General features: G+C 37.6%; 1 protein-coding gene across 2 annotated transcripts in view; it reads right to left on the bottom strand.

The window, feature by feature from the left end:
• Positions 1 to 23625, bottom strand: part of prkx (protein kinase X-linked) — a 38491-nt gene extending 14866 nt beyond the window's left edge. Inside the window, exons 1-4 of one of the 2 annotated variants that reach the window (XM_028011040.1) lie at positions 22833 to 23617; positions 13848 to 14016; positions 11045 to 11308; positions 2066 to 2185 (exon numbers count right to left, since the gene is read on the bottom strand). In XM_028011040.1, the coding sequence (XP_027866841.1) occupies positions 2066 to 2185; positions 11045 to 11308; positions 13848 to 14016; positions 22833 to 22974 (695 nt within the window). In that variant the 5' untranslated portion in view covers positions 22975 to 23617. Of the gene's footprint in view, positions 1 to 2065; positions 2186 to 11044; positions 11309 to 13847; positions 14017 to 22832 lie in introns of both variants that reach the window. The other variant, XM_028011041.1, reaches the window with a different exon arrangement.
• Between the last annotated feature and the right edge of the window lie 1207 nt (positions 23626 to 24832).

A 24832-nucleotide genomic window follows, 5' to 3' on the forward strand; every position in this document is an offset into this window, starting at 1 on the left:
CAATTAAAATTTAATTCAAAAATGGCTTATCCCCCAAAAAATTTAATGTTGCGACTGATATCATCCAAGTGTCTTCAAAAAGTTGAGAATGGTGAATCTGAGATGAATCTGAAGAGGCCTCTGGCTAAAGGCTGTTGCTCTTTGTCCCTGTGGAGACATGGTATTAAAGCTACAATAAAAAGACAAATTTAAACAAAAATGTAATTATCGTGACCTAATTAGTTTTACTAGAAAGTTTGTAATAGACCATGATAATTATAATAATTACATATTTCTAGTAGAAATCCTAAGGGAACAACAACTTGTAATACTGATAAAAACAACATTAAAAAAATTACAGTCATTTATGCTAGCCATGCCATTTTTTTAATGTCAGATTTTAGCCTTCTTGCTGCCACTGACCATTAAACCTTTATTTTGGAAGAAGAGGTGATGTCATACTGCCTAGAAGAGAGAAGTCTCTTTAAAGCAGCAGTTTACCAATTAAAAAGTCAGAATGATTACTGAACTGGAATTCTAAAAAGACATCATCTTGCATTAGCAGTTAGCAAGAGTAGCAGAGTTAGCATTACATCATCTTCATGAGCATATCCCAAAGAATTTTGGTCCTAAAGTTAATTCCTTAATTCAATTAACTCCAAACCTAGAATGTTCCACTACAGACAGAGGTGGAGAAATCAGAAGTATAGAGCAAATGAACCTTGGTGTGCTCTGTTCAGCCTTCAGCAGATGTACCGCTTTCCTTTGGAGATGTAACAAACAGCAGACAAACTGTTTCCTACATTTCTTGGTTTTATTTTAAATTCATCATCGATGCAAAAAGTTGCTCACATCGAATCTTCACTCAACAGCAACTTGTACAATAAAGAGTGTAGCTAGCGCAGCAAGCGGTCAGAGTAATAATATATAAAAAAAGAAGCAGTTTTTGACTATTTCTGACCGGCAACGTATTGGTCAGGGCAGATTCAGATGAACATTGAGAGATGCAGCAAGAAATCACCCAACACAGTAAAACAAGTTGTCGTTAGCTGGTTAAGTAGTTGTGCCATCTATACTGGTAAGGACTTCAGCTTATGGACATGCTGTTTGCAGTTTGGTAACCGTATCTTTAAAGCTTGTGGTATGATAGCTCATATTCATTTGAGTGAATTTTCTCCACTTATGTTGGAAATGAAAAGAGTTTGAGATGACCCATAAAGGCCATTAAAGAGCAGCGTGGAGAAGGGCAGGCCTCTGCTCCTGCACTGCTGAAATCAATTAGGAGCTAGACTGATGAGTCACCTGGTGTGTTCTGAAACAAAACTCTAATCAATGTTTCAGTCAATCTGAACCTTCAAGTCTGTTCACTGAGAATGCCAACGAGCTCAGGGGTTATTATTCACTGGGAACGTTAGAAAGAACGCAGAAACACACTGAGACAATGACAGCCTCAGGATTAATTGAATAATCCCTCTGCTCCTTCAGCACGACTCTACTAGTGCAGAGCAGAACTATTGTGTTGCATTGGATCATTGATGTCCAATTGTGTGCACCAGTGCACAGAGCTCATTTCATATTCCACTAATGTTGAAAAAACAATTTTTGCAAATTGTATTAATACATATTTAAATGTGGTCTTTCCATTAAATATGAAATACAGTTAAAATCATGTTAATAAGTTTGTTTACTTGTGTAAAGATAATAAAAAATATGATACACCATTATCTGTATACTACTTCCTGTCGTCTTTTTCTTTTTTTTCTAGCAGTAACATGCAGTTCTTATTCACATGACTCATGTGATGCTAAAATACTGTTTCCACTGCAGTTTCGATAGAGCTTAAAAAACACCTCATTCTAGAGCAAAAACATTTTATTAAAAAAAAATGTTTTTTTTTCTGTGACTTTGGCATGTTGCCATTAAATAAATTTATGTTCAAAATTCCAATTTGCGCAATTTTAAGGTCAATGATAACGCAGCTAGCATCACTTTAATTCAGCACTGTTGTGCCATCAGTGTACTGGGAAACAAGAGCGCCCCCTTCTGTCCCAGTTCAGACCCATTCCCTGGACATTCCAGCACTTACCCAGCCAGCATCTCAAAGACGAGGATGCCCAGAGCCCACCAGTCCACAGCCCGGCCGTGGCCTTTGCTTTGGATCACTTCAGGAGCCAAGTACTCAGGGGTTCCACACAGAGTCCAGGTCCTGGGGGCCAGGGGAAACAAATTAACACCACAAAGTATGTTACAAGGTAAAAAACAGACACCATAGGGGATTCTACTTTGTAAAGTCCAATGTGAAGTATCCACAGTCACTGATAATTTGAGGTGTCATGTTATCTGCTACATGCGAAACAAAATTACCAAGGTACACCATCCTGAAATGTAGAATATTCATGTAGTATAAAACGGCCCAGTAAAAGCCCAGACCAGAATCCAACTGAGAATGTGCTAGAGGACTTGAATATTGCTGTTCAAAGTTGCTCTCTAGTGGTAGGCAATATGGACTAAGAAATGTATTGCAATATCTTGAGGGACTATTGTGATAACAATAAAGATTATGATTAAATATTTTAATTTATTACTTATTTTTTAGGAAGTAATAAAAAAGAATTCATAGCAAAGAATTCTTAGCACCACAAACTTCTTAAAATTCTTAAAAAATATTCCAAACTAATAAGCTCCTCCAAGATACTATTTACGTAAAAAGAGTGTGATTTATACAATTAAACTGCACATTAGCTGCATTTCATTACATTTTTTAAACAAACTGAAGTATTGAAAGTCTCATAGAACAAAGTATAGAAAATAGTAAAAATAACATTTGTAATCATACTGTAAGTTTTGTTTTTTTATTTACCACCAATAAAAGAAATTTATTCTGACAACCCTGAACTGAAATCCTTAGAAGAAATTGTCCAATGACGACGACTACTATTATTATTATTTTGGGGAGTTTTGGAATTCATTGTGAAAATGATAAATAAAAATTTGTAAAAGTTTCACTCTACTCATAATGATCTATCATCTTGGGGACTCCACCATAATCTGTATAAAAACAATAAGAGATGGGGGAAATATTCCTTTAAATTTTAAAAGCATACTTTTTTACTGCTTGCTTTGAAAGCTGTGCTGTCACTCATAAAACCCCAAGTTGTATACAGATATTCTCTGCTATCCTTCATAATTATATTTCTCTGAGAGAGGGATTCAATATGATCACAAAACTGAGTGTATCTGCAGACAAGCAGGATTCAGAATGTGAGTGCAGAGTTTTGAGAGTGAGATGTATCACATTTAAGGTATAAAATATAGAAATTTTACACTTACACTGGAAATTAATGCTTGCACATTTCAAAAGGTTTTCTGTACAGATACAGATTTTCAGTTTTCTATGAACTGTGACAAGTTGATTCAAATGTTGACTGCTATGATTTATTCAGAGCCACAACACAAACAAAAGCAAACAGTGCTGCTCGATAGAGGTAGTAATTTATACAAAAAAATAAATAAATTCAAAAACAGAGTTGTTTTGGATGATGGCTCAGCATGTTTTTTAATAACTCATCGTGTGAACAAACTTATTCACATGTGATTTTGATTGGTTTTATCTAATGTAGAGGTGTCAAACTCCAGTCCTCAAGGGCCGGTGTCCTGCAACTTTTAGATGTTGCAGGACACCTGCACCACCTGAATAGAATAATTAGGCCATTAAGGCTCTGGAGAACTGATCTACACAAGGAGGAGGTAATGAAGCCATTTCATTCCAGTGTTTTTGTACCTATGGCACATCTAAAAACTACAGGACAGCGGCCCTTGATGACTGGAGTTTGACACCTGTGATCTAATGGAAACACCGCAATTGTGAAATTACAATTTTCTGACAATAGCGGAATATCGGCATTGTTTTGGGCACAATGGAAATGCAGCTAGTCTTGCAACAAATCTGAAGAGGCCTTTGACTAAACACTGTTATGCCATGATCCTGTTGTAACATCATAACAGCTCAATATCCAGAGATAATATTCCAATATTCTGTCTTCTGTCCTGGATCACAGAAACAGTTGTTGGCAAGCACTGCTAATCAATCTCATTTGCTCTTGCTGCTCCACATTAACTCTGTCCGGCCATATTGTCAAGAATATAAGAGATCTTTGTCTATTATGATCAATGGAAAATCTCTCTATGGTTCTGCTTTGTAACCTTGAAGCTTTCTTTCTAACTCTTGTGGGATTTTGGGATCATAGTTCAAGTATTATTTACGTTTTTGACTTAAATAAGTTAAATCAACTGCTCCCAGTAGTAAAAGCAATTCTTTGTTGCCATGGGAATGCATCATAACAACTATGACTGCTTTTACAAGGTGTATTGAAGACAGCAGCACTGTTTTTGTTGCCCCAAGTTTTCATATAAAAACTGCCTGAAACCAAAAAAAAGAAAGAGCAAACATTATTTTTAGCTGCATGGCATCCAATACCAAACATGAAATTATAACTAAAAGATAGAGATCAGATGTAATGTAAGCAATACTCCAACATGCTGCCACTATGAGCAGCGCAATTTTAGAACAATGTCTCCCTAATCGTTATCAGAGTTTCATTAAAGTAAAATAAAGGGCAATAAAGTGCAAAAGCTGGTTGATGCTTGATTTTTTAAATATATCTGCTATGCAGTGTGGAGACTCGGCCCTTTGGGAACAACACACTCATGCCTGTTCCATGTGACCTGGCTCCACCACATGCTCCAACACCATGAGACCAGTATGACCTCAACCATGGTGAGAGTAAACAGATCCAGGGCTGCTCACAATGAGACGCAAATGAATGGAGGAGCAAAACAAGTAGTGAACAACAACTGAAGCTTGTCTGGCAGGCATGAGGAGGGAGGAAAACAGGGAAATCTGAAGTGGATGATGTGCTGCTGACAGGAGCTGTGCATGCAGAACAAACATGCAGGGCTCTCTGTGAAAGCGGCTGCTCCTCTGATGAAGAGCACTTGGCCCTGTGCCAGCCCTTCATCGTCTGCCACCAATATCACCTGGGTAATGACCTCTTTTGGCTAGTTGCCATGGTGACGGTAATTTGCATGGAAATAATGCTGGTCCCGGTGAAGGATGAGGGGGGCTGCTGATGTCATGGGGAATAAAGCGTGGGTGTGGGCTGGGCAGAAATGAGACACGAATGAGCTGAGGCTGTTTAGCATGGCGCCCTGTTGTGTCAATGAGTCTGTCTGCCAGCAGGGGTCACTGTGGCAGCACTGAAACGCCTCCTCTAGGTTGTCCTCCTCTCTATGGCTTTTCTGCTGCCCTCCATTTATATAAGTGGGTCACTTGAACGTCAGAAAGTTATCTACTCTCCATCTGTTTGCTCCCCCTGTCTGGCAGAAAATGTAATCTTACTCCATTATGTTTATATGTCAGCTGGGGTCAGCACACCATCTCATCTGCTCCCCTGTGGATCTTTTCTCCTGTGATTTCTCCTCATTCTTCCTCTAATTTACCTAATGACATGAGTTTGGCTTGAAGTGGCACGGCTGAGTGTTTGCTGGAGAGGAGCGTTTTCAAGAACACTGAACACAAACTACCGACCACCACAGTACTTCAGTTTAAAAACACATTATGATTCCAACCTGAATCATGCCTTGAAAAGATTAGAGCTTGAAAAGAGCTTTCATCCCATGTCACCAGTTGATCCACAGCAGCAGAAGCTTGTAGATCAAGATGACCTGCAGCAGACAGAATCCTGAAGAAGCCTTTTTTCTGCGACTGTTGCAGCTGTGTACCAATATCTCTGCTTAGAGATCTGAATCTTTAAGTGTCTAGCAATTTGATTTTGAGTTTTAGTCACGATTCGATTCAGAACCAATTTTTCTATTCAAACAGTTTTTCTATTCCAACAGAGATTCTGTTTAAATTATGTGACTGATAAGAGAAAAAGAGTGTAAACATATAGTGCATCTATTTAAGACAATTCTATTATGTTCTATACTGTTTCAAATTCCATCAGTTTATATTGAAGCAAGAATAGTTTGTGCATAAAATCCTGTAACTTAGATTACTAGAGTTACACATGTGGACAATATTGTTGGTACCCCTCGGTTAATGAAAGAAAAACCTACAACGGTCACAGAAATAACTTGAATGAATGTGATAATAATAAAAATAATAAAAAATTTATGATGGTGAACACAAGACACTCGCATCGCTTTTCTAACATGCTTCAACAAAATTATTTTATAAAATAAACTCATGAAACAGGCCTGAACAAAAATGATGGTACCCTTAACTTAATATTTTGTTGCACAACCTTTTGAGGCAATCATTGCAATCAAGCGATTCAGATAATGAGACTTCTGCACCTCCCAGCAGGTATTTTGGCTTGTTTATTCCATATAAATTTGTAGAGCTGTTCAAAAACATCAGATTAGGAACTACATGCTTTTGTAATTTTTCCCAAAGCAATATCCCATGAAAGAAAATGCATCCATCTTTCTGGCAAAAGTTTTGTGTAGTTTTAATATAAAATCTAACAACAAAGACAAGATGTTGGTTCATAGAAAGGACAACAATTTTCTACAGTAAAGTCTTAACAAAAACTAGAGGTTGCCTTTTTTAAATCACAAGTATGGTAAAATGTCTTGTCTTGTGGTTACAGGATGATCTCCTCCCTCCTAAGCTACCATCACTCAAAACAACATCTGCTTCACATTCTGATGGAGCTTGTTTAAAGAGAAGACACAAGATGCTTGGAACTGAAGCAGAATCAGAGACAGATATTCACTGTTCTGTTAAACGTGACAAATAGTGAAGTAGAAAAGCCCCATAAATCACTTTGAGCTGAAACTTTGGCTGTATTTCAAGGGAACTTACAGCTTATATTGAAGTTGGCTGAGACAGTAAGTCTGATGGCATCTATTTTATAATGAGATCTCAACACATTCAGTGTTTCTAGAACGTAGCTGATGAGGAGTTATGAGCTGATGAGAATCTGAAATGAATCCATGATTAAATAAACCCACATTTTCAAAGGGCTCTGTTGTTTCTCTGTTCTTATCTGGACACCTTTTATGTTATTGGAACACATCATTAATAATACCGGTACTTAAACACCAACAATAGAGTCAAATTGTACAAAATATAATTAAAATAAATATTGTTTTTGCATGTTAGTTAAATCCTAATTAAGTCAGCAGACAGTGAATCTGAAAGCAAGCTATGTAATGCTGCTCACATTTAAAAGCAAAAAATATGAAAAGAAACATAGTCCAAACAAATACAATATTTGCAAGGAACACATTGTTATGAAAAAAAAGACCTATTTGTGATTGGCTGGTGGTGTGGCTCATTTTTTGTCAAGTTACAGAGTCAAGCATGTGCCAGAAGACATACAGAGTCTGACTACTAATGTTTTCTGGGGCTGTTTGGAGTGACTGTGATGGTCACTCCAAAACATTGACTTTGTTGTCCTTAAGCCATTTGTAGCTAACTTGGACATATCCTCATTGTTCATTTGGAAGACCAATTACTGTCTAAGCTTTTAAATTGTGGCTGATGTCTTGAGAAGTTGTTTTTATATTTCCATTGAATTATCTTTTCTCATGATGCCATTTACTTTGTAAAGGGCAACAGGCTCTCCAGCAGAATATCATCTCAAAACATGTTGCTGCCACCTCCGTATTTAACAGTTGGAACGGTGTCTTGAGGCTTGTAAGCTTCAACTTTTCTCCTCCAAATGTAATAACCGTCAATATGCCTGAATACAACATAACGCAGTTTTAACTTTATTTGAGTTGCTGCCTTAAAATACAGTCACAGTTTGACCTCCATTTAACTCAAATGTTGTGAATTAAACAGGTCACAAAGACATAAGCTTCCCCAACATGCTTAAAGGAATATTTATTATAGTGAATGTAAACTTGTATATTTCTAGAAAGTTATATAACATTCTTTCTCATTGTGGCATTCACTGGACAGAATTGAGTTTCCTAAATGATCTACAACAGGAAGGTTTAGTTTGATTAAATGTCAGGTCAGTGAATATTTTATATTTTCAAGATTTTTACCTTTTCTGGTTCTATAATAATAGTACTTGCCCTTTAAATAATACCAAGAAACTGCTGACTGTACTTGGCAACCTCGAGTCTAAAACACACAACCTTCCACATGCACTTCTTTTAAGTTCACTGCCTACCTTTTTAGAGTTTCCACAGCATTCATATACTGTATCTGAAGACAGTTGGCTAGCACAACTTAAGAAAAAATGTAAAGAATGAGAACAAACTGGGTGACGATAACAGCTGTTGCTGCTTTCTACTGACAATCAATCAGACTTCCAACACCCTGAGCCGAGAACTGAGTAACCTCAGTTGGCATTCATCAGCTGCCCCACATACTGCTGATGGAGAGCTGAGAAAGGCTGTGCCACAAACCAGTAACATCTCTGTGTACTAAAGCAGTCAGCCATCTGTCATCACCCTACACACAGCCAGTAAACACCACACACTCCTCCTTATCCCTTTTGTTCCACCTACAGTTACCCTTTGCAAGCCCTGCCGTGTCTGAGTGGTGATGTAAACTGACAGTGGATGAGGCGTTACATACAGAACTATGCTCGGCGTTAAAGACAGAGTAACAATGTCGACCAAGCATTCAGAGTGAATAGAGCAATTCTGTGAGGACACTATATTCAGAATTTATGTATGAAAAGCAGCAACAAAGGAAGCTTTCACATGCTGTCTTGTTGCTGGTAACAACCTTGACTCAACTACTCTGACAACTGCAGTGATGTCATCCAGTATGACAGAAGACTTTAGCCTCCAAAGCCCTGTCTGTTTACATACAAGATGAAATAACACACAATTTATTTTTTCTCACTGTCCAGGACAACCCAGGTGATGATTTTATACTTCATAAGCTTCTGCCGCCTCAAAACGGCAACCCAACGGTGAAGAACAGAGGCGGTAGCCTCATACTTTACAAAGGACTGGTACACTTCATTCACCAGGAAGCAAAACTCTGAACATAAATGTGTCTTTCAAGTGGATAATGTCCTTCAGCATACGGTTGTATGCTGAAGGACATTATCTTAGTAAGATTACTAATCTGGTTAGATTAGTCACAAAGTGACTTCAGGGCAACAAAATCCAGCAATTGTACCAAAGACTGGCAACATTTCTGAAAACATTGGCATTAGACGTAAAAATAAATCTCTACCATTTAGCAAACAAAAAAATATTGATAATCCTGTCATATCTTTTTATCAGTTATCTTGATAAATTTCTCATTATGATAAAAATTTAGCTTTTTCCTTATAAGTTCCAATTAATGATGTGTTGGGATTGTTAGTTTTACTATTTTCTCCAGTTTGTTCAAAGAGAGGATCAGTAAACATTGATTTGCCTGTGTGCAGTTTAGTGATACAAATAACACCTCTTTAGAAAAGAAGCGCATAACATGTTACTTCGGTGACTTGCGTTTTTCAAGAGCATTATTAGTGTTTGTGGGGCTATGAATGCAGTCACAGCCATGCAATTACCTGAAAAATAAGTAGCTACTGATAGGTTTATTTTGTCCTAACCTGCAAAGAATCAGCCAGAGACAGAGATTAGGTTTCTTTTCATTTCTTTTCTGCAGAATAGGAGAATTGAGAACAGACGCGACGAATCGCTGTCAAACACTGTCTGGAATCAATTCTGCCAGATCTTTCTTTGCATTTCTCTTTATTGTATAGAAAAAGGAGGTTGGGCTTCTTCACACAGTCACACAGAGAATTGACCAACCGTCTTTACATTCTGGAACCTCCTATGGACATGCCCTTACAAGGGCATGTGACTGACCACAACTAATCAGTTACATATGGAACTAATAACACATGAATGTTTAACGTTTTTAGCTTCCAAGCAAACATCCTAAACAAAGTTAATAATATACTACAAAGGAAAGAGAAGTTAAGTAAATATAAAAAGAAGAATAATATGAGAGTAATAATATAAAAAGAATAATATGAAAGAATAATATGAAAACATACTTGTAAAATAAACTCATAAGTAAATGAACAGGAGGATAATTTTTCTAACAGCTACTTCTTAGTCACTTATTGTTATCATAATAACGCCACAAAAGTTTGTCATAACACTTCATGCCAATATCACGCCCCCAACATACATATTCATCACATTTGTAAATGCACCTGATAGACTAAAAAAAACTGTGTTGTTTGTCAAGCACAACATTTTGCTGATCAAAGAAATCAGGGTTTTCACTAATGAGCCAATTGTGTTTCCCAGCTTCCTCAGTCACCCAATGTAATCCAGTTTATGATCATTAAGGACTTTAATTAAAAAAAAAAAACATGGATTGATAGAACATGTTTGGCATCTAAAGCAAACCCAAGTCAAAAAGTTTGTGTATTTAAAAAACTGAAATATAAGGAATCAAGAGATCATAAAAGCAATGAAATGCCCCTATCTGGTTTAGAATCCAATTCAAAAACTAAAGTAGTCAACAATTCAAACAAAATCAGAAATTTAGATGTTATGATTTTTCATAACTTAATTTTTAGTTTTCTCATCCAGACCTATGAAATATTGAAACCAGGTTTCAAACGTACCAAAAATGCATGAGGATCAACTAGAAGGGCACTGACATGTGTTACTTCTCAGATTATTGTTATTTCCTGATGGCGACAGTGGTTGGAGTTTGCCCCGTAGTTGGAATCCCCGCTCAGTTGTGTCCTTGGGCTACAATCCAGTAGCATGGCATTATCATCAGTATGCAAATGTGTGTGTGTGAATTACTGAATGTTGTGTGAAGCATGTTGGGGTCTTCTGGACTTGTTAAAAATGCTGTACAAATACATTTATCAACAAGTCCTATTAAAACACAGAGGAAGCAGGTTGACCTTTTCTGCAAACTTTTTCATATAACAATATCATCAGCAGGAGTGAAAAATAAGATAATTTAACCAGTTAACCCATCACGTGAGACCTTCTTCCAAACCAAAGATCACCACCGGCTGATGATATTCTTCATTATTTTATACATATATGGATTCTTTATGTCTCTTACCTATCAGACAGCTTCTTAGCAAAGCCAAAGTCAGTAAGGCGGATATGTCCCTCACTGTCCAGCAGGATGTTCTCAGGCTTTAGGTCTCTGTAGACTATTTCTTTGGAGTGAAGGTACTCAATGGCACATACAATCTCGGAGGTGTAGAAGAGGCCTGTGGCATTGCTGAATCGCCCGCGACTGCGTAGGTAGCTGAAGAGCTCTCCACCTGGGACGTAGTCCATCAGCATGTAGAGGAAGCGATCGTCATGGTGAGTCCAGAAGCTGTCGGAAAATGTCATGGCTGATTATGCAGTTAGGGGGTAAAGTGCTGTCTGACGAGAGGTGAAATCAGATTAGATCAGAGGCTTACACCCATCTGTGGAGGAGGAAATGGATAACATCTCTCAACTCTCTGCAGTATAAAATGGCCTAACCAAATGTTAACTCAAATCCTAAAATAAAAAAATAACAAAAACTTCTGAGAAAACTGAACTGTCTGATGCAGCCAAGTCATCTTAGCACCAGGTAACACAGATCACCAAATAAATTTGTTCATAAGGACACAACCTGTCATCTGCAGTGAAAATTACCCATGTTCTGACTAGAGATCGTGGGCACATCGTGACGATGTGCCCCATCCATAAGGGCAAATCTATTCAGTCTAATTCTATGCTTTGTACTCTTTAAGGCATCATGCTACCTGAGTGAAGTTGGCCCCCCCACCTTCTTCAAATTAGACAAAATTGGTGTCAATCAACTCGGCTACGTTTGTGCAGCAAAAATTTTCGTTTGTGCTGCTATCATTTTAAAGATATTAAGAAATGTTTTAGAGGTCATCAAAGGTCAACCAGCCCTCTTAATATCTTTAAAATGATAGCTGCACAAATGAAAATCTTTGCTGCACAAACCAGCACAAATGTAGCCGAGTTGATTGACACCCATTTCGTCTGATTTGAAGAAGGTGGGGGGCTGGTTGACCTTTGATGACCTCTAAAAACATTTCTTTATATCTTTAAAATGATAGCGGCACAAACGAAAATTTTTGCTGCACAAACCAGCACAAACGTAGCCGAGTTGATTGACACCAATTTTGTCTAATTTGAAGAAGGTGGGGGGGCCAACTTCACTCAGGTCATCATGCTTTTGTTATTTATTTTACATTATATTTAGAATTCCTAACTGCACTTTTTTAACCATTTGAAAGAAAGTTTGTTACAGTTTATTTTTACATGCTTGACCAAGGTAGACATTTTCAGTCAGTTTCTTTATTATTTATTTGATATTGGATGTTATACTCCTAATTGCAGTGACTGAACAAATTAAAGTTGTGTTGTTTCTACTTTGTTAGCTTGTGAAGCTATCGATGTATTTAATGTATTTAAGTGTGCTGTACTGGTGCAGAGTTAAATAAATGTGTAGTCCTGTACATTTATATCTGACTTTTAAAAAAAAAAATCAGGTCGAATAAAAGTATTGAATTGGTGTCTGGTTCTATCTGTATCTGTATCATAAATGTAAAAAGTGGATTGGTGTATCATGATGTTATGATCGCAGCAGATGTTATATTTGTGCGAAAAAGTTTTAGAATTCTTCATTATGTGTCCCATCGGACTGTAATCCAGTTGCTGCTTCACAGTGATGTCAGTAGCGTATCAGTGACGTTGGACCACTTTTTTCAGTAACGAGTAATCTAACGCGTTGCTATTTCAAATCCAGTAGTCAGACTATTGTTACTTATCGAAATCACTTTGCGTTACTATTTTCTTTTGTAATTTAATTTTATTTCCTCTACGCGTCTTGGGGAGTGATCGCCGTTTCTGTGCGACAGTTATCAACAGCAACAGAAACATAAACAATGGAGGGAGGAGGGAGATATTTTGTTGCTGATAAAACAGAAACTATTTTGAGTTTCGCTCGCCAAGTCCGATTATTATAAGCAGCTTTGGACTTGTGTTTTCTAAAGTCGCTTGCAGATTTAATGAGTCGCAGGTTGCGGTTTTTGGCCTTGTAAATAAACAGAGATAAAACCCAGAATTTGTCTGACATCCAGTTAGTTTTAGTCTTCTCCCTGTCCATTATTTCCCAGATGATCCATCCTGCTGTGTCTTTGTTAATGTCCAGTTAACGTATGACCTGTGAATGATGTCGAGCTTCGCGTTGCTATCCAGAAAACGGCAAACATCGAGACTAATATGAACAGCGCAATAAACGTGAAAACAGCCACGAATTAACGTGTCCGTAAAGTTGTGCAACTAAATGCCATTATAATTATTAATATTGAAATAAGTGTCACAAATCTGTGGGACATCTGAGTTGTAGAGCGGCAGGAGGAGCTCTGTGCGCTGCGCTCTGACAACAAACGCAGGGCCGTTAACGCAGAACCTGGACGGGGGGGGGGGTAAAATCCTATTTATAGTTCTCCAGACAATACTGGAACACACACACAAAAACACACAAATTTCTGAAGTTTTTTTTGTACTGTTGTAACCATTAAATCATCTCCCCTTCAGTTCAACCTTATAGGTGGAGACACATTGTTGATGTTACCATTATAAAATAACTTGCAGTTAAGTATTGGCAAAGATCAAAGCAATTTTCACAGGTGGTGGAGTGTTGTTGTTAGCAGCTGCTGAAAGTAACTAAAGAAGTTACTTTTAATGTAACTTAGTTACTTTTGAAATCAAGTAAGCAGTAATCTAAGTTGCTTTTTCTAGAAGTAATCAGTAATCCAATTAAAGTTACTTTTTCAAAGTAACTATGCCATCACTGTTTGTTCATGAAGCAGTTTGCCTGAGATGTGATGTGCTGGGAGTGGACTCACAGCCTGATGAGAAAAGGGTGGCTGATTTCTGTCAGCACCTCCTTCTCATTGTGGACGTGCTGCTCCTGCTTCAGCCGGATCACGTCAGAAATCTTCATCTGTTTTAGTGCAAAGAAGGCTTTGCTTTTCTTGTCCTTGACAAGGAAGACTCGACCAAAAGTCCCAGTTCCTACAGTAGAGAGGGAGAGAAGATTACTACACTGGAGCTTTACAGAATAGAATAGAAAGAAAAAAGGACTTTATTGCCCCGTAGGGGACTCAGTGATATGAGTGCATAGGAGCAGCTGCCAAAATAGACAATAAATACACACAAAATACATATAAATAGGCCTGTCACGATAACAAATTTTGCTGAGCGATTAATTGTCTAAAAAATTATTGCAATAAATGATAATATTGTTTGAAGACCTTTGTACACTGATTTTATGGAAATGACGTAATAATGCATGTGATTTCCTGCTAAAGATAGATACACTTTATTTTCAAAAGAAGACTTGACACTGGAACTGAAAAACAAAATAAACAAAACAACCAAAAACAAAAATAAAATGGATTCTTAGTCTCCATTAACAAAAAATGTACTTGAATAAAAACTAAACAACATAAAGCCAAAGTGGAAATAAATACTGCATTCAACCAAAAGACTGCAGATTATGAAGTCTGTATATTATGTTGCCCTTCAGTAATAATTAGATTTAAATAGAGAAAATGGGCACATCAACTACCTGATGCAATAGTTCACACTACATGGGGTTTTTTTTGCCCTGATTTTACCCTTATGACAATCTGGGAACGTCGGCTGTTCTAAGATTGTCACTTGCGATTTCATAACCGATCATCCTGTATTGTGTGGTGTGTTACAGTAGATCTGCGTGGCTGCTCCGATCTAAATCAGGGTTTTCCCCACTGGAAGTTAACACAGTTTGTTGAATGTGACAGGTAGCCAATCAGAAAGCACAATTCCCCTTCATGCTTTCTGAGGGGAAATTACGGAGGGGAATCCCTAATAGCTGACACAACCCGAAGTCCAGCGGACATTGGAGATGATATGTGGAAACAACATTAATGCTTATTCAACATTTTGTGCAAAGAATACAGAAATGACAAGGGGAGGCGTTACTACCACAGTTGATAAACCCGGTAACTTTTCAGCTGTTCTTCGTTAATGTGGCATAAATAGGTTATAATGATTTGCATTCAGTCAGGACTGACACTAGCCACATGCATTGCAGGTAGATTGTAGTAAAGCATTGAATAATGCCCTGTTTTAAAATTAGTTCACTGGACTTGTAGCCATTATTTTGTTTCCATTGTTGGACACCACACGACATGATCGAACCGATTGAACTGTTACACCTAGAACTTCTGTCAGCTAATGTGTGGCCTCTCAGGTTTTGAAAATGGGCCGACAACTCTAAGATCGTAGTGTGCGCCTGCCATTACACTAAGGAAATGAGGAAGGGGGGGGGTCAGTGGAGAGCACCAGAGTTGAGCCTTTTTTCATTCAGTGTCATCAACAGGAAGAGAAAAAGGCCGGAAGAGACGATAAAGCCGATAATTAAAATGAGGTAGATAGTTTTAAATTATCGTACGATTAATTGATTTATTGTTTGTCGCGACAGGCCTACATATAAACAACAAACAGCTAAAAGAAAAAAATGAACAACCTAGACTACATACACAGCAGTTTAAAAAAAACAAAACACCAAGTTACACCTTCCATGTCTCAGTGTACTATCTACTTAAAAATTTTATTCTAAATTTTGATGGAAGCGGGAACAAAGGAATATTTAAAATGGTTCCTCTCCAGATCCAGTATTGGATCTGGTAAAACAGTACAGTAAAAAGAAAACTCTGAAAAGTGTGGAAGATAAAAAAATTGTTTAGTTCCTGATACTCTAATACAGTGGTCCCCAACCCCCGGGCCGCAGACTGGTACCGGTCCGCGCAAGAAATAATTAAATATTTCCATGTTTTGTATCGGGTCTGGAGAATCTTTTATTTTGAAAATCCTTTAACCGGATTCTGTCGGTTGTATCTTTGAAGCAACATTGAGCCCACAAACAGCATCGGTTTCGGTCTCCTCCCTACGCTCGCAACCCCCCCCCCCGTCCTCTCGACACAGTACTCAGATCTAGTACAAGGTGAATGTATCTTAAGCATTCACCAGTGATTGTGTTAATGTTTAACACAGAAGGTAGTTGATGTGTGTTGTTCCTCTTTGTGATGTCACTGTGAAGACTAAAGAATCATCCATTCTCTGCTGAAATGATAAGCATCTTCTTTATGAATGCAGACACAATCTGCCTGCAGGGCACCATTTCACTGTAATCTCTGTCTATATTGCTTATAGACTGATATCACCCTGCTCTTAGTGTACATCTCAGTAATATAGCCTTTCATTGTTTCGTACGAAGTGAGGACAATAATAGTATCACAGGTGATGCTGACATCAAGTTTTGAACACCTATCATAGGAGAAAAAGAAGAAATAACACTAAATATGAGGATGTAACTCCGAGCTCAGCGTTCACCGATGCTAAATGTGCTCTGTAGGGTTGCTGTTGTTCTTGTAATAAGAAATAACATTCATGTGTCAGTAGAGACAGGGAAGACAATGGAAGATAGCGTCTTCAGACAGCGGGAGCGAGCAGACTGAGTGGTGTCGGGTCACAGTGAAATGGTGAAGCAGGGAGAGTGGGCAATAATGGCTGCACATTCAGCAGGCACAGAAACAAGTGTCCTCCCAAAGTACGATCACTACAATTTGTGCTGCCTCGCTTAGGCCTCTGCTTCTCATTGTTTTCCTTCCAAAGATGGAGAGAGGCATCTGGTATTTTGATCCTGTGGAGCTGATAACCACCGAGGGAAGCATTAGCGACCAACGACAATGTGTGGCATAACAGCTACACTCAATCCCAAATATGCTGTCTGTCTTCTTCTTCTATACTAACAATCAACCTTTGTCTCAGGTCTACTGTTGCCACAGCAACATCATCAGCAGCCTAAAGCTGCCGTTATCTGAACCCTTAATATGAGAGCTTTTAGGAATGAAAGGACATCTTTCTTCTTTGGATGACATCTGTAGTAGGCATGATGCACAATTTCTATGGACATGTAGCTAGGTGAAAGAAACTCTACGGGTCGAATGATACCAAAGGAACCCAATACTAGATTCACCAAAAGAGGTACACTGGAGATTACCTCTTCTCTCTAATGAAGTGCAGTAAAGTGTACTAGCTCACTCTACATACCCTTGTCATGCATAGCAACAAGCCAGTTCACATCAGAGAGTGTGTTAAATAAGGTCAACAATGTGTTTGATCACAGAAAGGAAAACATGAAGTACCTCCATCCTCTTTGTGAGTTCAGAAATCACACAGCCACTTCCACGTCTAAAGGCCACTTCAGAGAGAAGATGCCTTAAGAGATATGAACCTCCATAGCAGTGGCCTCAAACTGCTTTCCTCAAGGGCCATATTCCTCCAACTTTAGATGACTCCCTTGTCCAACCGCTTTAGTTAAATGAGTGAAACTACCTCAATAACATGCAGTCACACTCCACACAGCTCTTCTAATGAGCTAGTAATATTGGAGCCATGTGTACTGAAGCAAAGAGAAATCTAAAAGTTGCAGGACACTGGCCATTGAGGTCTGGACTTTGAGATCACTTCTCGTTGTTCAGCCCAAACTACCTTTTGGTATGCTAGGCTACCATGGGGACAAAATCTTAAAGTGACAAGTCCATGGAGTGTCTTGTGCCTTGCCTCGCAGCGCTATGTACAACTCTGGATTTTTTTTTTATGTTTTGAGACATTTCAACCATACATTTTAATGGATTTCATTGGGACTTCATGTAATCCCCGACATGCATATTGGCATGAGTTTGGAGAACCACTTTTCATTTCAGTTACAGCTGCTAGTGTCTTTACAGTCTTTGTTCAGTCAGATTGGATGAAGAACATTTGTGAAAATCTATTTTGAAATGTTGCCAAATATTCTCAGTTGGATTTAGGGTTATGGGCCAGCCTTTGACCAGGCCACTCTAACACATGAAAATGCTATGATCATTGTATCTCTGGCTGTATGTTTAGGGCTGTTGTCTTGCTGAAAGGTGAACCTCCACCCGGTCTCCAGTCTTCTACAACCTCCAATTGGATTCCTTCCAGGACTGTCCTGGATTTGGCTCCATCCATCCTCCCATCAACTCAGACTGATCCTGGGACCACCATGATGTGATCATTTTGCATGAAACAGTTGAGTTTCAGCCTCCACTAAGCAGAGTATCGTCTTTCACATGTTTCATGTTTTGTTGTCCACTTTGGTTTTCTTGTGTTTCCTCATAAAGATCAGATTTGTCTCCCACCTAAGTTGTGAATTTCTGTAGCTCCTCCAGGGTACAAGCTGGAATGATACTGATGGTATTCAGGAATACCATCAGTGTGTAAGTGATGTTATAGAAATCCAGTCATCCCAGTCTGAATAAATAAACACTGGCAGAGCAAAAGCAATGTCCTGAATTCCATGAGAATTCACCAACAGTGTTCAAATAAAGAGCTTTATTCAGTTTTAGGCAGCAAATCCTCCTCATCACACAAAATACTTTGGATAATTAATTTTTAGAGGATCATAAGCACAGGGTGGATGTTGCTTGCTGCTGTACACCTTCCTATAATGTACTAGGCTCAGATTTTGTGGCCCAAGTAGTTTGATGCATATATGGAAAGAGTTTTCCAGGCTGAGATCATAAATTACAATGTTAAATGTACCTGCAGAATATTACCATTTGTAGTGACACTAAAGGCTTGGGGGGACGCTGTGTTATTACTCAGTGGTTTCATAACTCCATAGCCTTTTTATGATCTGTCTGCATAAGAGTCACAGTGCATCTTCAGCTATATTCCTTTGAGAATAAAGGTCATTGCATAACCAAAGACACATGAATTTTCAGGTTCTTAATTGATTGTTTATACAAGTCCCTGGAGAAATGTGACAGATTTGGATTTAAAGTTTTATCAAAATTATTTCTGGACTTTTAATGTGACAACAATAAAAAAATAAAAAAATAAAAAACAAACAAACTTGTAATTCATCAGACTATTTTTTCTTATTACACAATCTATATACCTTCCCAACTCTAATATTGCTCAAAAAAAACTTTCTTCAAATTGAAGAAGGTTTTCATAAACTAAGAAAGATTACTATTCCTTTAAACAATTTGGGAAGCCCAGATGATGAGGTTTTTGTTTTTTGTAAGATGGATTCAGATAGAAGCTGAGGTAATAACAGCTTGAGAGTTCAGAATGTTCATATCCAAAGAGATATGTCATGTAGCAACAGAGGCTGGAAGGCTAGTCAGAGAGGAAGAAACCAATACTACAACAGTGACATAAAAAGCCAAATTCCATATTGCAAATACACTCTGGAAATCAATTTATAATATCTTTGTTCCAAAATTGGTAGAACTGTGTATTGTTTTTCTTTGTTGAAGAAATCTGACCTTGTACCTTTCATGAAATCTTATCAAGTGTGATGTTCTATGTTTAAACTGTGCAACAGCAAACATAGAGTGAGTAACAGCTCAAATATTACCAGATAACTTTTCAAGTTAGGATAATGAATTCACATGCCAAGTTCTTCTGGATTCTCTGGAAACCGAAGCTGTAATTACTGAACTGAGTCAAGCAATAAGCACTCACCAAAGGCAAGTCTGAGCATGCTGTCAACCAATGAAAACACAGTATGCTAGGCCTTCAACAGCTACTTTCATTTTAAACATAACAAATTCAGAGACCTAACCGTATTTTCTCACTTTTGAAAAAGACTTATTGATATTCATTTCATGCATTCCTGAGACTTAAAGTTCCCAGGATTACCTGGGTGGCTTGTTCAGTAAATTACGTAAACACCTCAACAGTGGTTAGCAGTGGTGTTTAAAAAACTACAATTATTCCTTAAGTGTGACCTGTAACATGTTTGGAGGCATTCCTTTGATACTACGATCTTTGTGGTCAAAATGGACCGTCTTAATATCAGAAGACGATTGAGTCTGAGTAATTCTAGCATTTGTTTGAATCAGTGTCAGTAATGTCCACCGTGAGTCCTCAACATCTGCAGTCATGTATGATTTAGATGTTTCACTGTTTCAACTAAGTTGAATCAAAATAATCCTGAAAGGCGAATGTCCAGAAATCAGTTTGTTTTGTTAAGATCCAATTATTTCTAATTGCAAAATGACACAACAAAGAGAGAAATAATATGTCAGAAATATCTTTATAATATCTTCAAAATCAGAGGTTTATCTACATTTCCTCAGTATTACAAAGCATTTCCTTTGACTTGGGTCTGCCCTTTAGGATTTCCTTCTGCAGGCTTCTCACAATATTTTTGCTGAAATTCTGGTATTTTCATTTTCACATTTCTTTTCCTGATGTCTTCTGACTTTCTCCATTGTATCAAACAAGAAGGCAGTGTCTTTCAGGTGTGTCCTTAAAATACATCCACAGGTTCAGTAAATTCAGGTTCTGATGTGTCAGAAGTTAATGTTTAATAGCTGCAGCAGCTATTAAACAATAGGTTTCCCTCATTGTTTAAAGAGACAATCATTCTGTATGTAAACTTCTGATGTTGAAGACATAAAAAATAAGTCTGACATATTCCTTCTTCCATTATTGTGGCGTTTAGAAAATAGAAATAATTTTGGAAATTCTAACTGACAACCCGTCAGATAGTGAGAAAGAAAGTCATTTGTGTCTTTTTATTCGGTGTATGTAAACTTCTGCTTTCAACTGAATTTGTTATTTTAACCTTTAAGCCAGAATTTCTAATGTGAAATTTGTATTTTTTGAAGGGCAATTATGGTTTCAAAGACTTATTTATGGTTTCAGTTTGTAGTTTTTATTTCTTGTTTTTGGTTGTGTTTTAAATGTTTTCTAGTTCAATGTGGAATATTCCGTACAAAATTAAAGTTTATCAGTCCTTCAGAGAGAAACTACTACGTCAGACATACTGCAGCTTACGCTGTAGAAAGAAGCAAGTTTTGATATAAACCTTTCCACAACAGAACTCTACCATCTGTCCCTCTGCTCTCACAGAAAGCCTGCTTTGGGTCCACAGCAGCATTTTAGACAACAGATCTGAGGATGTATTACTCAGATTGCTCCCAAACAATCTCGGCTAGCTTCAAGGTTTATCCAGACAAATGTACTAAAAGGAAAACAAGAAAAAAAACAAAGTAGGTCAGATGGAACCAGGCGACACTGATAAAGGAGGAGATATAAGACAAGGACGCTTCTCACGTCTGATGGATAATATATCAAGGATGAAGTGTTATCAACAAATCTACTTAGATATGTTGATAACACAGGATTTACCAGATTTATTTTGATTATTATGTTTCATGTTCAGCAAATACTGAAAACTGTTTCTGCATTTAGAAAGCTGTTTTAACTCAATCTATTTCATAAGAACCAAATTGTGAGAAAATGTGCACCGTAAACATAATATGCAGCCTACATTTTAAATGTAAATGCATTTAAACTTCTTCCTGTTCCAGTCTGTTAATTATGTCTCAAAAGTACCATTTAAAGGTCAGATTAGTCCAATTTACAGACCCGCTCCAACTTCAAAGGTTAAATCCCACTATGTAGGTCTGAAATATAGAACTTCTGACTGAAACAGCCAAAGTTTCATTGTACAAAGGTCACCAGTTTCTGTGGGTTTTTTCAATGTGTATCTTGTACTTACAATTCCTGAGAGGTAAAACATGAACATGAATCCAGATTACAGAAACAACTCCTGATAGTTACATAAACTAAAAATAGTTACATAAACTGTTTAAAAATGCAATTTTTCTGACATTAAATCAGACTAAACTTTTCCGGTTTAAGTCTGCTAAAATATTTGGAAAGACCACCTGAAATGTCCTGGTATGTGAATGTTCCATGTTCATCTGTCCAATTATCTGCAGCTATTAACAGCATGGGAATGTCCACTCACTAAAGATGCAAATCTTTCAATTTGCATCTGTGTAAGCAAATAAAATTATTTGACAATGTTCCTTACTGTGTCAAATTCCATTGGTTTATATTTAAGCAAAAATAGGTTTAAGTTCTGCAACGTAAATTACCAGTATTAGCTGTGCTTAGATGACTGGCCCTTTCTTAAACAAAACAAATATCAAATAATTATTCCAATTCTAATTTTGCAAAAATATAAGCAGACTAAAATATATTATTGAGCATTTTGACGTCAAAATGGCTAAAGGCTGATCAGAAAACAAGAGGCCATTTCTCCAAAAGCAACATAAACAACCATTTACAAATAGACAGTAACATTTTTGAAGATACATCCTGTGATCAACTAAAATCAAACTGTTTGGACATAAATACAATGTTAATATTAAAAGGAAAATGAGAAAAAGAGATGAGAAAGTGTATGAGCAAGGAGGCCTACATGACCCAATTCCACCAGTTCCGTCAAGAGGAATGGGCCAAAATTCTAGAAAACTATTGTGAGAAGCTCATGGGAGGAATCCCAAAATAAAATTTAAAGATTTATTCTAGCAAATACTGAGGAGGTGAATGTAAACTTCTGTATCATTTTGGTAATCCCAACTGACCTAAAACAGTAACACTTTGGTCTAATTTAATTTCATGCATTGGGAGAAAGGTTATGCGTCTTTGGATACGAATAGTGGACAGGTGTAACACTAGCAAAACATTTAGGGAAAGTTTCATGGCAATATCTTTAAAAAAAATCCACATTTTTCAATTTATTTCTACCAGAATTATGAGTCAAAACTTCTCGTTTGAATACATTTTTCCTCCAATTTAGGCATTTCAATGTTGTAACTTTATGATTTCCTAACCTACATATATATCATCGAAATGGAATTTTACTGCCCTTTTAAATAAAATAACCGAGTCTTCTCCTGAGTGGGATATCCGTGCCCTCCCTCCCCTGTTGTGTCTACATGTAAACTTACCCACAGTAGCCATGGTCTCCAGCTCATCCAGGCTGTATATCCGACTGTTCGCTGCTGCTTCTGCGGGACAGCCCGCGCTGCTCTTCCCATCCCTCAGGGAGCTGTCCCCGATGGATGCAGCTTTAGCTCTCAGGGCTGCCATTTGTTAAGACTAGCTCGTCTATTTGTATTAAGGAATGATGGTGAACGGGACGCATCCAGCGTGGATATAACGCATCTCTAGAAGGAAAGAGGTCTCACTCCGTGCTGATATCTTCGGCTCTATTAGGATAGCTTTGTCCCTATGGAAGCAGCAAGTCAAAATAGTGCAGCTCAGGCAGACAAACAGAGCATGATAATGAAGTGAGACAAAGAAGCCGGCTGGCCGGACACAGGTGTAGCGGCATGAAGCTAACAGCTAACACATCAGGAAGACTTGAAGGCCCGCAGCTCAGCAGGAGGCTGTCAAAGCGGTAGGATAAAGCTTTTAACCGGTATGAAATCACAAGCTTCACTCATTTAACTTCCCTCATTTCCTCCATTATTTTCCCGACTACAACAGACCTCACCCTACGCCTCTCCCTTGTGTCCACGTCAACTTTGGTGAACAGCCGCTGCTTAACTTCCGGTCAATACTTCCAAAATAATATTAACATTTGCATTTTGAAGTTATAAATCGCAGTAAACAACTTATTTACGGTACTTTCTTGTAAAATCATTAGTTTTTACGAAAATTTAAACTCAAATCATTACAACTGAAAGCCTTGGATCAATTCCCTAAAAACAAAATACAGAAACGGCCGACATTAAACTGGTAAACGTCCTGTGTTTTCTGTCATTGTTTAAATAGCTTTACACAGAGCACAAAAAACTCCAAATGTTGACAAAAAAGTAGCCAATAACGAGCAAGATGTCTCTGACTACTGGCCAATCAGATGTTAGGAGGGGCTTAGCAACAACAAATAAGTTTAGTGTCATGCTCAAAATATCAGATTTCTGTATTTATTTCTGTGTATTCCAATACTTCCGGTTAAGACAACCTTTATTGGTTCAACTACACAATTGTACCAGACCTGTGTGTTTAGCGAGGACCTCTCCGCCTTTGTAGATCATACAAAATGAGAAACTATAAAACAGACATAGACAGATGACAGACCTTATTGCAGTGGTGCCCAAAGTCGGTCTCTCCCTGGTTTAACACACCTGGATCCAATGATGGTTTATTAGAAGTCCTAAGAGGAACATTGACATGCTGAAAGGTTGTTACTACCACGAGGGAGAGAACTAAAACGTGCAGGATGCCGGCTCTCGAGGACCGACTTTGGGCACCCCTGCTTTATTGTCATTCAGTTGTACATTTAAAATGTACATATTAAGCGAAATTTCATTGCAAACCCCCAATAATAATAAAATAAATAATAAAACAAACTCTATCTATCTATCTATCTATCTATCTATCTATCTATCTATCTATCTATCTATCTATCTATCTATCTATCTATCTATCTATCTATCTATCTATCTATCTATCTCAGTACAATGAGAAAAATAAATAAACACAGCCATCTTCACACTAGATTTTCCTGATGTGACGTTCCCAAGCTATAGAGGATCTAGCATTCGATATCAGGAGAATTTACAAAAGGGGCAATCTTTTCAGCAACCAACTGAGTTAGCTAAAAAAATATCAAGATTTTATCAGCAATATATGGTGTGCTAAATTTTCGTTTGTGTGACACATTTTTCTAAGTATTTCTAAGTACAGAAATGTGAATTATTTGAGAACGCTAATTATAAATTTACTTTAACCTTTTATAAGTGTTTTTTTTTCATTCTTCCTTTCTTTTACTTGGTACCATTGGAGGGTGATGTGACTCTAATGGGGACAGCTACGTCAGCTCAGCCTTTGTCATGATTATCTTTCTAAATGACTGCTTCTGCAGGTGCATTTTTAAGTTGAAACAAACATCACTTTAACACCAAAAACACAAAATCTTCCCAAATATTTTTGGCTTAGTTTC

Source organism: Xiphophorus couchianus, chromosome 24, assembly GCF_001444195.1.
Source record: "Xiphophorus couchianus chromosome 24, X_couchianus-1.0, whole genome shotgun sequence".
In the NCBI taxonomy this organism is placed as follows: domain Eukaryota; kingdom Metazoa; phylum Chordata; class Actinopteri; order Cyprinodontiformes; family Poeciliidae; genus Xiphophorus; species Xiphophorus couchianus.